General features: G+C 44.9%; 1 protein-coding gene across 1 annotated transcript in view; it reads left to right on the top strand.

The window, feature by feature from the left end:
- LOC135532233 (pre-B-cell leukemia transcription factor 3-like) overlaps positions 1-18,161 on the top strand; it is a 42,090-nt gene that overhangs the window by 12,212 nt on the left and 11,717 nt on the right. The window contains exons 4-6 of the mRNA XM_064959824.1: positions 8,912-9,077; positions 10,365-10,445; positions 12,136-12,248. Of these exons, the coding sequence (XP_064815896.1) occupies positions 8,912-9,077; positions 10,365-10,445; positions 12,136-12,248 (360 nt within the window). The remainder of the gene's footprint in view (positions 1-8,911; positions 9,078-10,364; positions 10,446-12,135; positions 12,249-18,161) is intronic.

Below are 18,161 nucleotides of genomic sequence, written 5' to 3'. Positions count from 1 at the left end.
TCTGTAACAGTCCCCTGCTCCATCCTCTATATGTCTGTAACAGTCCCCTGCTCCATCCTCTCCAACCTCTATATGTCTGTAACAGTCCCCTGCTCCATCCTCTCCAACCTCTATATGTCTGTAACAGTCCCCTGCTCCAACCTCTCCAACCTCTATATGTCTGTAACAGTCCCCTGCTCCAACCTCTCCAACCTCTATATGTATGTAACAGTCCCCTGCTCCAACCTATCCAACCTCTATATGTCTGTAACAGTCCCCTGCTCCATCCTCTATATGTCTGTAACAGTCCCCTGCTCCATCCTCTATGTCTGTAACAGTCCCCTGCTCCATCCTCTATATGTCTGTAACAGTCCCCTGCTCCAACCTCTATATGTCTGTAACAGTCCCCTGCTCCAACCTCTATATGTCTGTAACAGTCCCCTGCTCCATCCTCTATATGTCTGTAACAGTCCCCTGCTCCAACCTCTATGTCTGTAACAGTCCCCTGCTCCAACCTCTCCAACCTCTATATGTCTGTAACAGTCCCCTGCTCCAACCTCTCCAACCTCTATATGTCTGTAACAGTCCCCTGCTCCATCCTCTCCAACCTCTATATGTCTGTAACAGTCCCCTGCTCCAACCTCTCCAACCTCTATATGTCTGTAACAGTCCCCTGCTCCAACCTCTATATGTCTGTAACAGTCCCCTGCTCCATCCTCTCCAACCTCTATATGTCTGTAACAGTCCCCTGCTCCAACCTCTCCAACCTCTATATGTCTGTAACAGTCCCCTGCTCAACCTCTATATGTCTGTAACAGTCCCCTGATCCAACCTCTATATGTCTGTAACAGTCCCCTGCTCCAAGCTCTCCAACCTCTATATGTCTGTAACAGTCCCCTGCTCCAACCTCTCCATCCTCTATATGTCTGTAACAGTCCCCTGCTCCAACCTCTATATGTATGTAACAGTCCCCTGCTCCAACCTCTATATGTATGTAACAGTCCCCTGCTCCAACCTCTGCAACCTCTATATGTCTGTAACAGTCCCCTGCTCCATCCTCTATATGTCTGTAACAGTCCCCTGCTCCAACCTCTCCAACCTCTATATGTCTGTAACAGTCCCCTGCTCCAATCTCTAATGTCTGTAACAGTCCCCTGCTCCAATCTATGTCTGTAACAGTCCCCTGCTCCAACCTCTATATGTCTGTAACAGTCCCTCTATATGTCTGTAACAGTCCCCTGCTCCAACCTCTATATGTCTGTAACAGTCCCCTGCTCCAACCTCTATCCTCTATGTCTGTAACAGTCCCCTGCTCCATCCTCTATATCTGTAACAGTCCCCTGCTCCATCCTCTATATGTCTGTAACAGTCCCCTGCTCCAAACCTCTATATGTCTGTAACAGTCCCCTGCTCCATCCTCTATATGTCTGTAACAGTCAGTCCCTGCTCCATCCTCTATATGTCTGTAACAGTCCCCTGCTCCAACCTCTATATGTCTGTAACAGTCCCCTGCTCCATCCTCTATATGTCTGTAACAGTCCCCTGCTCCAACCTCTCCAACCTCTATATGTCTGTAACAGTCCCCTGCTCCAACCTCTCCAACCTCTATATGTCTGTAACAGTCCCCTGCTCCAACCTCTATATGTCTGTAACAGTCCCCTGCTCCATCCTCTATATGTCTGTAACAGTCCCCTGCTCCAACCTCTATATGTCTGTAACAGTCCCCTGCTCCAACCTCTCCAACCTCTATATGTCTGTAACAGTCCCCTGCTCCAACCTCTATATGTCTGTAACAGTCCCCTGCTCCAACCTCTATATGTCTGTAACAGTCCCCTGCTCCATCCTCTATATGTCTGTAACAGTCCCCTGCTCCAACCTCTATATGTCTGTAACAGTCCCCTGCTCCAACCTATCCAACCTCTATATGTCTGTAACAGTCCCCTGCTCCAACCTCTATATGTCTGTAACAGTCCCCTGCTCCAACCTCTCCAACCTCTATATGTATGTAACAGTCCCCTGCTCCAACCTCTCCAACCTCTATATGTCTGTAACAGTCCCCTGCTCCAACCTCTATATGTCTGTAACAGTCCCCTGCTCCATCCTCTATATGTCTGTAACAGTCCCCTGCTCCAACCTCTATATGTCTGTAACAGTCCCCTGCTCCATCCTCTATATGTCTGTAACAGTCCCCTGCTCCATCCTCTATATGTCTGTAACAGTCCCGAGCTCCAACCTCTCCAACCTCTATATGTCTGTAACAGTCCCCTGCTTCATCCTCTATATGTCTGTAACAGTCCCGAGCTCCAACCTCTCCAACCTCTATATGTCTGTAACAGTCCCCTGCTCCATCCTCTATATGTCTGTAACAGTCCCCTGCTCCATCCTCTATATGTCTGTAACAGTCCCCTACTCCAACCTCTATATGTATGTAACAGTCCCCTGCTCCAACCTATCCAACCTCTATATGTCTGTAACAGTCCCCTGCTCCAACCTCTATATGTCTGTAACAGTCCCCTGCTCCATCCTCTATATGTCTGTAACAGTCCCCTGCTCCAACCTCTATATGTCTGTAACAGTCCCCTGCTCCATCCTCTATATGTCTGTAACAGTCCCCTGCTCCATCCTCTATATGTCTGTAACAGTCCCGAGCTCCAACCTCTCCAACCTCTATATGTCTGTAACAGTCCCCTGCTTCATCCTCTATATGTCTGTAACAGTCCCGAGCTCCAACCTCTCCAACCTCTATATGTCTGTAACAGTCCCCTGCTCCATCCTCTATATGTCTGTAACAGTCCCCTGCTCCATCCTCTATATGTCTGTAACAGTCCCCTACTCCAACCTCTATATGTCTGTAACAGTCCCTGATCTAACCTCTCCAACCTCTATATGTCTGTAACAGTCCCCTGCTCCAACCTCTATGTCTGTAACAGTCCCCTGCTCCAACCTCTATATGTCTGTAACAGTCCCCTGCTCCAACCTCTCCAACCTCTATATGTCTGTAACAGTCCCCTGCTCCAACCTCTATATGTCTGTAACAGTCCCCTGCTCCATCCTCTATATGTCTGTAACAGTCCCCTGCTCCAACCTCTATATGTCTGTAACAGTCCCCTGCTCCAATCTCTATATGTCTGTAACAGTCCCCTGCTCCAACCTCTATATGTCTGTAACAGTCCCCTGCTCCAACCTCTCCAACCTCTATATGTCTGTAACAGTCCCCTGCTCCAACCTCTATATGTCTGTAACAGTCCCCTGCTCCAACCTCTATATGTCTGTAACAGTCCCCTGCTCCATCCTCTATATGTCTGTAACAGTCCCCTGCTCCATCCTCTATATGTCTGTAACAGTCCCCTGCTCCAACCTCTATATGTCTGTAACAGTCCCCTGCTCCATCCTCTATATGTCTGTAACAGTCCCCTGCTCCAACCTCTATATGTATGTAACAGTCCCCTGCTCCATCCTCTATATGTCTGTAACAGTCCCCTGCTCCAACCTCTATATGTCTGTAACAGTCCCCTGCTCCATCCTCTATATGTCTGTAACAGTCCCCTGCTCCAACCTCTCCAACCTCTATATGTCTGTAACAGTCCCCTGCTCCAACCTCTCCAACCTCTATATGTCTGTAACAGTCCCCTGCTCCAACCTCTATATGTCTGTAACAGTCCCCTGCTCCATCCTCTATATGTCTGTAACAGTCCCTGCTCCAACCTCTATATGTCTGTAACAGTCCCCTGCTCCAACCTCTCCAACCTCTATATGTCTGTAACAGTCCCCTGCTCCAACCTCTATATGTCTGTAACAGTCCCCTGCTCCAACCTCTATATGTCTGTAACAGTCCCCTGCTCCATCCTCTATATGTCTGTAACAGTCCCTGCTCCAACCTCTATATGTCTGTAACAGTCCCCTGCTCCAACCTATCCAACCTCTATATGTCTGTAACAGTCCCCTGCTCCAACCTCTATATGTCTGTAACAGTCCCCTGCTCCAACCTCTCCAACCTCTATATGTATGTAACAGTCCCCTGCTCCAACCTATCCAACCTCTATATGTCTGTAACAGTCCCCTGCTCCAACCTCTATATGTCTGTAACAGTCCCCTGCTCCATCCTCTATATGTCTGTAACAGTCCCCTGCTCCAACCTCTATATGTCTGTAACAGTCCCCTGCTCCATCCTCTATATGTCTGTAACAGTCCCCTGCTCCATCCTCTATATGTCTGTAACAGTCCCGAGCTCCAACCTCTCCAACCTCTATATGTCTGTAACAGTCCCCTGCTTCATCCTCTATATGTCTGTAACAGTCCCGAGCTCCAACCTCTCCAACCTCTATATGTCTGTAACAGTCCCCTGCTCCATCCTCTATATGTCTGTAACAGTCCCCTGCTCCATCCTCTATATGTCTGTAACAGTCCCCTACTCCAACCTCTATATGTATGTAACAGTCCCCTGCTCCAACCTATCCAACCTCTATATGTCTGTAACAGTCCCCTGCTCCAACCTCTATATGTCTGTAACAGTCCCCTGCTCCATCCTCTATATGTCTGTAACAGTCCCCTGCTCCAACCTCTATATGTCTGTAACAGTCCCCTGCTCCATCCTCTATATGTCTGTAACAGTCCCCTGCTCCATCCTCTATATGTCTGTAACAGTCCCGAGCTCCAACCTCTCCAACCTCTATATGTCTGTAACAGTCCCCTGCTTCATCCTCTATATGTCTGTAACAGTCCCGAGCTCCAACCTCTCCAACCTCTATATGTCTGTAACAGTCCCCTGCTCCATCCTCTATATGTCTGTAACAGTCCCCTGCTCCATCCTCTATATGTCTGTAACAGTCCCCTACTCCAACCTCTATATGTCTGTAACAGTCCCCTGATCTAACCTCTCCAACCTCTATATGTCTGTAACAGTCCCCTGCTCCAACCTCTATGTCTGTAACAGTCCCCTGCTCCAACCTCTATATGTCTGTAACAGTCCCCTGCTCCATCCTCTATATGTCTGTAACAGTCCCCTGCTCCAACCTCTCCAACCTCTATATGTCTGTAACAGTCCCCTGCTCCAACCTCTCCAACCTCTATATGTCTGTAACAGTCCCCTGCTCCAACCTCTATATGTCTGTAACAGTCCCCTGCTCCATCCTCTATATGTCTGTAACAGTCCCCTGCTCCAACCTCTATATGTCTGTAACAGTCCCCTGCTCCAACCTCTCCAACCTCTATATGTCTGTAACAGTCCCCTGCTCCAACCTCTATATGTCTGTAACAGTCCCCTGCTCCAACCTCTATATGTCTGTAACAGTCCCCTGCTCCATCCTCTATATGTCTGTAACAGTCCCCTGCTCCAACCTCTATATGTCTGTAACAGTCCCCTGCTCCAACCTATCCAACCTCTATATGTCTGTAACAGTCCCCTGCTCCAACCTCTATATGTCTGTAACAGTCCCCTGCTCCAACCTCTCCAACCTCTATATGTATGTAACAGTCCCCTGCTCCAACCTATCCAACCTCTATATGTCTGTAACAGTCCCCTGCTCCAACCTCTATATGTCTGTAACAGTCCCCTGCTCCATCCTCTATATGTCTGTAACAGTCCCCTGCTCCAACCTCTATATGTCTGTAACAGTCCCCTGCTCCATCCTCTATATGTCTGTAACAGTCCCCTGCTCCATCCTCTATATGTCTGTAACAGTCCCGAGCTCCAACCTCTCCAACCTCTATATGTCTGTAACAGTCCCCTGCTTCATCCTCTATATGTCTGTAACAGTCCCGAGCTCCAACCTCTCCAACCTCTATATGTCTGTAACAGTCCCCTGCTCCATCCTCTATATGTCTGTAACAGTCCCCTGCTCCATCCTCTATATGTCTGTAACAGTCCCCTACTCCAACCTCTATATGTATGTAACAGTCCCCTGCTCCAACCTATCCAACCTCTATATGTCTGTAACAGTCCCCTGCTCCAACCTCTATATGTCTGTAACAGTCCCCTGCTCCATCCTCTATATGTCTGTAACAGTCCCCTGCTCCAACCTCTATATGTCTGTAACAGTCCCCTGCTCCATCCTCTATATGTCTGTAACAGTCCCCTGCTCCATCCTCTATATGTCTGTAACAGTCCCGAGCTCCAACCTCTCCAACCTCTATATGTCTGTAACAGTCCCCTGCTTCATCCTCTATATGTCTGTAACAGTCCCGAGCTCCAACCTCTCCAACCTCTATATGTCTGTAACAGTCCCCTGCTCCATCCTCTATATGTCTGTAACAGTCCCCTGCTCCATCCTCTATATGTCTGTAACAGTCCCCTACTCCAACCTCTATATGTCTGTAACAGTCCCCTGATCCAACCTCTCCAACCTCTATATGTATGTAACAGTCCCCTGCTCCAACCTCTATGTCTGTAACAGTCCCCTGCTCCAACCTCTATATGTCTGTAACAGTCCCCTGCTCCAACCTCTCCAACCTCTATATGTCTGTAACAGTCCCCTGCTCCATCCTCTATATGTCTGTAACAGTCCCCTGCTCCAACCTCTATATTTATGTAACAGTCCCCTGCTACAACCTCTATATGTCTGTAACAGTCCCCTGCTCCAACCTCTATATTTATGTAACAGTCCCCTGCTACAACCTCTATATGTCTGTAACAGTCCCCAGTGGAGGTGTTACATACATCTCTACTGGCATCTCTACTAGCATCTCCACTAGCATCTCCACTAGCCTCTCCACTAGCATCTCCACTAGCCTCTCCACTAGCCTCTCCACTAGCATCTCCATGAGCCTCTCCACTAGCCTCTCCACTGGCATCTCCACTGGCATCTCCACTGGCCTCTCCACTAGCCTCTCCACTGGCATCTCCACTAGCATCTCCACTAGCATCTCCACTAGCATCTCCACTAGCCTCTCCCCTAGCATCTCCGCTTGCCTCTCCACTAGCATCTCCACTAGCCTCTCCACTAGCCTCTCCACTGGCATCTCCACTGGCCTCTCCATTAGCATCTCCACTAGCCTCTCCACTAGCATCTCCACTAGCCTCTCCACTGGCATCTCCACTGGCATCTCCACTAGCCTCTCCACTAGCCTCTCCACTGCATCTCCACTGGCATCTCCACTAGCATCTCCACTAGCCTCTCCACTAGCATCTCCACTAGCCTCTCCACTAGCATCTCCACTTGCCTCTCCACTAGCATCTCCACTAGCCTCTCCACTAGCCTCTCCACTGGCATCTCCACTGGCCTCTCCACTAGCATCTCCACTAGCCTCTCCACTAGCATCTCCACTAGCCTCTCCACTGGCATCTCCACTAGCATCTCCACTAGCCTCTCCACTAGCATCTCCACTAGCCTCTCCACTGGCATCTCCACTGGCATCTCCATTAGCCTCTCCACTAGCCTCTCCACTAGCCTCTCCACTAGCATCTCCACTAGCCTCTCCACTAGCATCTCCACTAGCATCTCCACTGGCCGTCTCTCTCTTTCCTCCTCTCTCTATTCACCTTACAGCTCTTGAACCAGTAGCCGAGCCCGATCCGTTTTCCAGACTTATCAATATAGTTTGGTCACTTATTTTGAGAAATGATAAAATATATATATTTGAGAAAAGAAGGACCTTGCTCTTGCTTGCTGGATACAAAATAGGCAACAGTGTTCACAGAGTGAACGAGATAGAAGTCTGAGTGCTTCTCTGGTGTGATGTGATCACTCTGGCTGCTAGTAAATATGCAATAAAGGGAAACACTCTGTTCTCCTCGCGCTCCAATGTTTATCTTTACAGTGACATGTATTAAGTCAGAATGCCCAATGTTACAATGTTTCCAATCAAATTCATGAATAAAGTTAGAATGTTTTCCTTTCGGTCTAATTTGCATAAACATTGTGATTGGATGATAGCTATGGAGGTTATTGAATCAGGATAAAATTATCTCTCTTCGAGCTCATTAACGATAGAATGTTCGTATTTGAACATTGCCCGAAAGGCCAGTCTCGTTGGTCAATGACAGGACTGGAAAGAAGAGGAATGTAGTTGCTGAATTGAGACAGGGTAGCCTAGTGGTTAGAGTGTAGAGGCAGCAGCGTAGCCTAGTGGTTAGAGCGTTGGACTAGTAACCGAAAGGTTGCAAGTTCGAATCCCTGAGCTGACAAGGTACAAATCTGTCGTTCTGCCCCTGAACAGGCAGTTAACCCACTGTTCCTAGGCCGTCATTGAAAATAAGAATTTGTTCTTAACTGACTTGCCTGGTTAAATAAATAAAATAACCAGGCTATAATAGACAGACCTATCCTGACTATCTTTAGAAAATGTGCCACTTTCTTGGAATGAATTTTTGTGTTGTAAATGCACGAGCCATGGTAACAACCATTGAAATACAATGCGTTCTATTTCTATGGTCACAACATTGACATTAGACAGTAGCTTAGTGCAAATATTATTCTCCTCGATGGAATACTCATCACAGTCTTTGGTGACAGCTGTAGAGAGATTGGTGATGGACCGTATCTAATAGTTGGCTGGCCATCCACACGACAGTCCTGATTGGTCCTTGCAGACTCTGGGACTGGAATATGAGCGACTCTCGTCCACAATGCTTTATTTATTTATCTAATTTTGAGTTGAAATCATGACTGGCCGAAACGTCACGACTTTAACTCAGAATTAGGTCAATAAAACATCAAGATTTTAATTGTGAGCAAGAGTCGCTCTTGTTTACTTCAGAATGCTCCTTTTGATTTATTTGGTTGCACCTCGTCTCACGTTCGGTTGATTGCCTCCTACTCCTCTCCAGGGGCGGGGACAACCTGAAGTAATGTTTTTTCAAAATGGTGGACAATGTCTGACTCACTACATTATTTCCCCCTTTATCTCTCATCCATCCCTCTCTCTCTCTCTCTCTCTCTCTCTCGCTCTCTCTCTCTCTATTCCCTTTCCTGGAACTTGCCGATGTCCTACTCAGGTGTCCAATTGGTTCGGCAACAAGAGGATCCGGTACAAGAAGAACATCGGCAAGTTCCAGGAGGAGGCTAACCTCTATGCAGCCAAGACAGCGGTGACGGCAACCCACGCTGTGGCAGCAGCCATCCACAACAGCCAGGCCAACTCACCCACCACGCCCAACTCTGGTAGGCACACTTGGTGGTAAGACCAGAGTCGTATGTATATGTTGCGGTAAATGTGTAAAAACAAGAAAAAGGGAAATGTATACATTTCACGGTAACATATATATATAGATTTGGATAGTAACACAGAAGTGGCGATACTTTAACAAAAATGATGATTTCTGGCTGCTGTTATTGCTGCTTGCTTGTTTCTTGTTTTTTCCTACTCTTGTAATTTATTCATTTTTCTTTTGTTATTGTGTTTTCATTGTTTCACTTATTCAACTTTCTAAGAAGTAATATTGTAGACGAGGGGTATCAAACATACGGCCCATGGGATCCAAAAAATAAATAAAACCATCTATATACATTTCAAAAATAAATGAAAACTGTGTATAAATGATATTGGACCTACATTTATACAGTCTTTTCACTCGGTCCAGGTTGCTAACAACTGAAATGAAAGCTAGACGGTCAAGGAGCATAAAAAATCCCCAAACTATGGTTAGAGGGCTATTTTTTTTTCTCACCATTTTGACTGACAATTGTTTGGTCCATTTTGACTGCAAAGAAATATAACACATTTTGAATACGACCCTCCAGACCTCTGTAATTCTGGCCTGCGGAGGCAGAATGAGTTTGACACCCCTGTGACTGTGGTACTGCTAGGGATAGTTGGGTGGGTGGTTGCTAGGAGTAGTTGGGTGGGTGGTTGCTAGGGGTAGTGGGGTGGGTGGTTGATAGGTGTAGTGGGGTGTGTGGTTGCTAGGGGTAGTTGGGTGGGTGGTTGCTAGGTGTAGTGGGGTGGGTGGTTGCTAGGTGTAGTGGGGTGTGTGGTTGCTAGGGGTAGTTGGGTGGGTGGTTGCTAGGGGTAGTTGGGTGGGTGGTTGCTAGGGGTAGTGGGGTGGGTGGTTGATAGGTGTAGTGGGGTGTGTGGTTGCTAGGGGTAGTTGGGTGGGTGGTTGCTAGGGGTAGTTGGGTGGGTGGTTGCTAGGGGTGGTTGCTAGTGGTAGTTGGGTGGGTGGTGGGCGGGAGGGAGGGAGGGACATCTGGCATTGTTTGTTAAAATTGCAAATGATAATTAAATATTGATAATAAAAATCAACACAACAAATTATTAAAATGTTCACGCTCTGACGTCAAATCAAATCAAACCTAAGCCCTTTTTAAAAAAAAAAAAAATTTTATCTTCATTTAATGTTCTATAGCAGTGCTTACAATTCCAATACAATTGATGTAGGCAATGAGACTCGGGGCTTAATGAAGTCATGATGGGAGGTTTTCAAGTCCCTTCCATTTTCTGTTATCCAGGCTTCCAGATGAAAGATGAGGAATTTCAACTGGACTCTGCTGAGAGCAAAAACTCCCTTTTAAGCAACATGTTCACCACCGGTACTGATTCTCTTTTAGGAAACCTTTTATGTGTTGTGGTCATTCATCCCACCTAGAACTATAGTCCTTCCATCGGTCCCTTCTCACACCTCCGACCATAGTGGAAGCTTGTCTCCCTCTCCCCCTCCTCAACCTGAATTCAATTTGTTTCATTTAGGATATGAGGACGCTAGTTCCTGTTTAGGTTGCTTCATTTAGGATATGAGGACGCTAGTTCCTGTTTAGGTTGCTTCATTTAGGATAATGAGTATGCTAGTTCCTGTTTAGGTTGCTTCATTTAGGATATGAGTACGCTAGTTCCTGTTTAGGTTGCTTCATTTAGGATATGAGTACACTAGTTCCTGTTTAGGTTGCTTCATTTAGGATATGAGTACACTAGTTTCTGTTTAGGTTGCTTCATTTAGGATATGAGTACACTAGTTCCTGTTTAGGTTGCTTCATTTAGGATATGAGTACACTAGTTCCTGTTTAGGTTGCTTCATTTAGGATATGAGTACGTTAGTTCCTGTTTAGGTTGCTTCATTTAGGTTATGAGTACACTAGTTCCTGTTTAGGTTGCTTCATTTAGGATATGAGTACACTAGTTCCTGTTTAGGTTGCTTCATTTAGGATATTAGAACGCTAGTTCCTGTTTAGGTTGCTTCATTTAGGATATGAGTACGCTAGTTCTGTTTTCATCTCCCTTCCCTCGGTCCTTACTCTCTCTGTTTTCATCTCCCTTCCCTCGGTCCTTACTCTCTCTGTTTTCATCTCCCTTCCCTCTGTCCTTACTCGCTCTGTTTTCATCTCCCTTCCCTCGGTCCTTACTCTCTCTGTTGTCATCTCCCTTCCCTCGGTCCTTACTCTCTCTGTTTTCATCTCCCTTCCCTCGGTCCTTACTCTCTCTGTTGTCATCTCCCTTCCCTCGGTCCTTACTCTCTCTGTTGTCATCTCCCTTCCCTCGGTCCTTACTCTCTCTGTTTTCATCTCCCTTCCCTCTGTCCTTACTCTCTCTGTTTTCATCTCTCTTCCCTCTGTCCTTACTCTCTCTGTTTTCATCTCCCTTCCCTCGGTCCTTACTCTCTCTGTTTTCATCTCCCTTCCCTCTGTCCTTACTCTCTCTGTTTTCATCTCCCTTCCCTCGGTCCTTACTCTCTCTGTTTTCATCTCCCTTCCCTCTGTCCTTACTCTCTCTGTTTTCATCTACCTTCCCTCGGTCCTTACTCTCTCTGTTTTCATCTCCCTTCCCTCGGTCCTTACTCTTTCTGTTTTCATCTCCCTTCCCTCGGTCCTTACTCTCTCTGTTTTCATCTCCCTTCCCTCTGTCCTTACTCTCTCTGTTTTCATCTCCCTTCCCTCTGTCCTTACTCTCTCTGTTTTCATCTCCCTTCCCTCTGTCCTTACTCTCTCTGTTTTCATCTCCCTTCCCTCGGTCCTTACTCTCTCTGTTTTCATCTCCTTCCTCGGTCCTTACTCTCTCTGTTTTCTTTTGTCCTTTCTATATCTCCAGTCTTCTTGTTTTGGATAGTTTAGTTGTTCGGATGTATGGATCAGTGAGCGTAATGTAGTGTGACGTTGCCCCTAGACGCATATCTTGGGGTCAGTTTAACACTTCCCCCACTAATGGTTAAGATTAGGATTGGGTAAAGGGAAGCTGATCCTAGATCTGTATGTGTTCTTATATTCAGCTACTTCCATCTCTCCTCTCCAGGTTCCTCTGCCTCTTTTAGCCTCCCTAACTCTGGGGACATGTTCATGAGCATGCAGAGTCTGAATGGGGCCTCTTACCAGGGGGCTCAAGTCGGAGCTAATGTGCAGTCACAGGTAGGTCAGGGTGAGAGGTCAGGAAGAGAGGTCAGGGTTCAAGGCTTACTTAAGGGTCACATACTATTGACTGTACTAGGTTTGGGGTCAATCCATGAATTGGAATAATGGAGACAATTTGACCTTCACTCTGAGGATTTCGTTGAATTCATGGAATTATTTTGAGTTTGAATGAGATTGAACTTCAACTCAAAACTGTAGCAATTCATTGATAGTCGACTGGTAATGTCCAGTCTGGGTACAGCAGGACATTATACTGTAAGTTATGCAGCTTGATTATTTATTATCTTAGAAGGTGTTCGTCAGGTGTAAGAAATATGGCTTTAGATATTATAGACCTTTTGACATATTTCTGTATTTCTATATGACAGTATATTGTAGATCACAGGTTCTGTTATTTGAGAAGGTAGAGTGTCTGGCTTTGACTTGAGCTCTTGGGCTGGGATTCCCCACTTTCTTTACTTACCTGTCCCGTGTCTGTTCTATACTGTCTGTTCTATACTGTCCCGTGTCTGTTCTATACTGTCTGTTCTATACTGTCCCGTGTCTGTTCTATACTGTCTGTTCTATACTGTCCCGTGTTTGTTCTATACTGTCTGTTCTATACTGTCCCGTGTCTGTTCTATACTATACTGTCTGTTCTATACTGTCCCGTGTCTGTTCTATACTGTCTGTTCTATACTGTCCCGTGTCTGTTCTATACTGTCTGTTCTATACTGTCCCGTGTCTGTTCTATACTGTCTGTTCTATACTGTCCCGTGTCTGTTCTATACTGTCTGTTCTATACTGTCCCGTGTCTGTTCTATACTGTCTGTTCTATACTGTCCCGTGTCTGTTCTATACTGTCTGCTCTATACTGTCCCGTGTTTGTTCTATACTGTCTGTTCTATACTGTCCCGTGTCTGTTCTATACTGTCTGTTCTATACTGTCCCGTGTCTGTTCTATACTGTCTTCTATACTGTCCCATGTCTGTTCTATACTGTCTGTTCTTTACTGTCCCATGTCTGTTCTATACTGTCCCATGTCTGTTCTTTACTGTCTCATGTCTGTTCTTTACTGTCCCATGTCTGTTCTATACTGTCTCATGTCTGTTCTTTACTGTCCCATGTCTGTTCTTTACTGTCCCATGTCTGTTCTTTACTGTCCCATGTCTGTTCTTTACTGTCCCATGTCTGTTCTGTACTGACTCATATCTGTTCTATACTGTCCCGTGTCTGTTCTGTTCTATACTGTCCCATGTCTGTTCTATACTGTCCCATGTCTGTTCTATACTGTCCCATGTCTGTTCTATACTGTCTCATATCTGGTCTGTTCTTTACTGTCCCTTGTCTGTTCTGTTCTATACTGTCCCATGTCTGTTCTATACTATCCCGTGTCTGTTCTGTTCTATACTGTCCCATGTCTGTTCTATACTGTCCCATGTCTGTTCTATACTGTCTCATATCTGTTCTATACTGTCTCATATCTGTTCTATCCTGTCCCATGTCTGTTCTATGCTGTCCCATGTCTGTTCTCTCCTGTCCCATGTATGTTCTATACTGTCTCTTATCTGTTCTATACTGTCTCATATCTGTTTTATACTGTCCCCTGTCTGTTCTGTTCTATACTGTCCCATGTCTGTTCTATCCTGTCCCATGTCTGTTCTATACTGTCTCATATATGTTCTATACTGTCCCATGTCTGTTCTATCCTGTCCCATGTCTGTTCTATCCTGTCCCATGTCTGTTCTATACTGTCCCATATCTGTTTTATACTGTCCCATGTCTGTTCTATACTGTTCCATGTCTGTTCTATACTGTCTCATGTCTGTTCTATACTGTCATATCTGTTCTATACTGTCCCATGTCTGTTCTATTCTGTCTCATGTCTGCTCTGTTATATACTGTCATATCTGTTCTTTACTGTCACATGTCTGTTCTTTGCTGTCTCATGTCTGTTCTTTACTGGCCCATGTCTGTTTTTGACTGTCCCATGTCTGTTCTTTACTGTCCCATGTCTGTTCTTTACTGTCTCATGTCTGTTCTTTACTGTACCATGTCTGTTCTTTACTGTACCATGTCTGTTCTTTACTGTCCCATATCTGGTCTGTTCTTTACTGTCCCATGTCTGTTCTATACTGTCCCGTGTCTGTTCTATACTGTCCCGTGTCTGTTCTATACTGTCCCGTGTCTGTTCTATACTGTCCCGTGTCTGTTCTATACTGTCCCATGTCTGTTCTATACTGTCCCATGTCTGTTCTTTACTGTCCCATGTCTGGTCTGTACTTTACTGTCCCATGTCTGGTCTGTTCTTTACTGTCCCATGTCTGTTCTATACTGTCCCATGTCTGTTCTTTACTTTCTCATATCTGTTCTATACTGTCCCATGTCTGTTCCATACTGTCCCGTGTCTGGTCTGTTCTTTACTGTCCCGTGTCTGTTCTTTACTGTCCCGAGTCTGTTCTGTACTGTCCCATGTCTGTTCTTTACTGTCCCATGTCTGGTCTGTTCTTTACTGTCCCATGTCTGTTCTATACTGTCCCATGTCTGTTCTTTACTTTCTCATATCTGTTCTATACTGTCCCATGTCTGTTCCATACTGTTCCGTGTCTGGTCTGTTCTTTACTGTCCCGTGTCTGTTCTTTACTGTCCCGTGTCTGTTCTGTACTGTCCCATGTCTGTTCTTTACTGTCCCATGTCTGTTATATACTGTCCCATGTCTGTTCTTTACTGTCCCATGTCTGTTCTATACTGTCCCATGTCTGTTCTTTACTGTCTCATGTCTGTTATATACTGTCTCATGTCTGTTCTTTACTGTCCCATGTCTGTTCTTTACTGTCCCATGTCTGTTCTTTACTGTCTCATGTCTGTTCTTTACTGTCCCATGTCTGTTCTTTACTGTCTCATGTCTGTTCTTTACTGTCCCGTGTCTGTTCTTTACTGTCTCATGTCTGTTCTGTTCTGTCTCATGTCTGTTCTGTTCTGTCTCATGTCTGTTCTGTTCTATACTGTCTCATGTCTCTTCTATACTGTCTCATGTCTGTTCTATACTGCCCCATGTCTGTTCTTTTCTATGATGTCCCTTGTCTGTTCTGTTCTATACTGTCTCATGTCTGTTCTATACTGTCTCATATCTGTTCTATACTGTCTCATGTCTGTTCTATACTGTCCCGTGTCTGTTCTATACTGTCTCATATCTGTTCTATACTGTCTCATGTCTGTTCTATACTGTCCCGTGTCTGTTCTATACTGTCTCATATCTGTTCTATACTGTCTCATGTCTCTTTTTTACTGTCTCATTTCTGTTCTATACTGTCCCACGTCTGTTCTTTACTGTCTCATGTCTGTTCTATACTGTCCCACGTCTGTTCTTTACTGTCCCATGTCTGTTCTTTACTGTCCCATGTCTGTTCTTTACTGTCCCATGTCTGTTCTTTACTGTCCCATGTCTGTTCTTTACTGTCCCATGTCTGTCTGTTCTTTACTGTCTATACCTGTTCTATATGTCTCTCATATCTGTTCTTTACTGTCCCATGTCTGTTCTTTACTGTCTCATGTCTGTTCTATACTGTCCCACGTCTGTTCTTTACTGTCCCATGTCTGTTCTTTACTGTCCCATGTCTGTTCTTTACCCATGTCTGTCTGTTCTTTACTGTCCCATGTCTGTTCTTTACTGTCCCATGTCTGTTCTTTACTGTCCCATGTCTGTTCTGTTCTATACTGTCCCATGTCTGTTCTATACTGTCCCATGTCTGTTCTGTTCTTTACTGTCTCATGTCTGTTCTTTGCTGTCTCATGTCTGTTCTTTACTGTCCCATGTCTGTTCTATTGTCCCGTGTCTGTTCTTTATTTTACTGTCTCATGTCTGTTCTATACTGTCCCATGTCTGGTCTATACTGTCCCATGTCTGTTCTGTTTATAACTGTCTTGTCTCATGTCTTTTCTATACTGTCTCATGTCTGTTCTATGCTGTCCCATGTCTGTTCTGTTCTTTACTGTCTCATGTCTGTTCTATACTGTCTCATATCTGTTCTATACTGTCCCATGTCTGTTCTATTCTGTCTCATGTCTGTTCTGTTCTATACTGTCTCATATCTGTTCTATACTGTCCCATGTCTGTTCTATGCTGTCCCATGATGTCTGTTCTGTTCTATACTGTCCCGTGTCTGTTCTTTACTGTCCCATGGCTGGTCTGTTCTTTACTGTCCCGTGTCTGTTCTTTACTGTCCCGTGTCTGTTCCTTATTTTACTAACTCATGTCTGTTCTATACTGTCCCATGTCTGTTCTATACTGTCCCATGTCTGTTCTTTACTGTCCCATGTCTGTTCTTTACTGTCCCATGTCTGTTCTTTACTGTCCCATGTCTGTTCTTTACTGTCCCATGTCTGTTCTTTAATGTCCCATGTCTGTTCTGTTCTATACTGTCCCATGTCTGTTATTTTCTATACTATCCCATGTCTGCTCTGTTCTTTACTGTCGCAAGTCTGTTCTTTGCTGTCTCATGTCTGTTCTTTACTGTCTCATGTCTGTTCTTTACTGTCCCATGTCTGTTCTTTACTGTCTCATGTCTGTTCTTTACTGTCCCATGTCTGTTCTTTACTGTCTCATGTCTGTTCTTTACTGTCCCATGTCTGTTCTTTACTGTCTCATGTCTGTTCTTTACTGTCCCATGTCTGTTCTTTACTGTCCCATGTCTGATCTTTACTGTCCCATGTCTGTTCTTTACTGTCCCATGTCTGTTCTTTACTGTCCCATGTCTGTTCTATACTGTCCCGTGTCTGTTCTTTATTTTACTGTCTCATGTCTGTTCTATACTGTCCCATGTCTGGTCTATACTGTCCCATGTCTGTTCTGTTTATAACTGTCCCATGTCTTTTCTATTCTGTCTCATGTCTGTTCTGTTCTATACTGTCTCATGTCTGTTCTATACTGTCTCATATCTTTTCTATACTGTCTCATGTCTGTTCTATGCTGTCCCATGTCTGTTCTGTTCTTTACTGTCTCATGTCTGTTCTATACTGTCTCATATCTGTTCTATACTGTCCCATGTCTGTTCTATTCTGTCTCATGTCTGTTCCTTATTTTACTAACTCATGTCTGTTCTATACTGTCCCATGTCTGTTCTATACTGTCCCATGTCTGTTCTTTACTGTCCCATGTCTGTTCTTTACTGTCCCATGTCTGTTCTTTACTGTCCCATGTCTGTTCTTTACTGTCCCATGTCTGTTCTTTACTGTCTCATGTCTGTTCTTTACTGTCCCATGTCTGTTCTTTACTGTCTCATGTCTGTTCTTTACTGTCCCATGTCTGTTTTTTACTGTCCCATGTCTGTTCTTTACTGTCCCATGTCTGTTCTGTTCTATACTGTCCCATGTCTGTTATTTTCTATACTGTCCCATGTCTGTTCTGTTCTTTACTGTCGCATGTCTGTTCTTTACTGTCCCATGTCTGGTCTGTTCTTTACTGTCCCGTGTCTGTTCTTTATTTTACTAAATCATGTCTGTTCTATACTGTCCCATGTCTGTTCTATACTGTCCCATGTCTGTTCTTTACTGTCCCATGTCTGTTCTTTACTGTCTCATGTCTGTTCTTTACTGTCCCATGTCTGTTCTTTACTGTCCCATGTCTGTTCTTTACTGTCCCATGTCTGTTCTTTAATGTCCCATGTCTGTTCTGTTCTATACTGTCCCATGTCTGTTATTTTCTATACTGTCCCATGTCTGTTCTGTTCTTTACTGTCGCATGTCTGTTCTTTGCTGTCTCATGTCTGTTCTTTACTGTCCCATGTCTGTTCTATACTGTCCCGTGTCTGTTCTTTATTTTACTGTCTCATGTCTGTTCTATACTGTCCCATGTCTGGTCTATACTGTCCCATGTCTGTTCTGTTTATAACTGTCCCATGTCTTTTCTATTCTGTCTCATGTCTGTTCTGT

The sequence above is a fragment of the Oncorhynchus masou genome, unplaced genomic scaffold (assembly GCF_036934945.1).
Source record: "Oncorhynchus masou masou isolate Uvic2021 unplaced genomic scaffold, UVic_Omas_1.1 unplaced_scaffold_1776, whole genome shotgun sequence".
Lineage (NCBI taxonomy): Eukaryota > Metazoa > Chordata > Actinopteri > Salmoniformes > Salmonidae > Oncorhynchus > Oncorhynchus masou.
The sequence above is the reverse complement of the archived record's forward strand: the minus strand, read 5'-3'. Positions and strand labels throughout refer to the sequence as shown.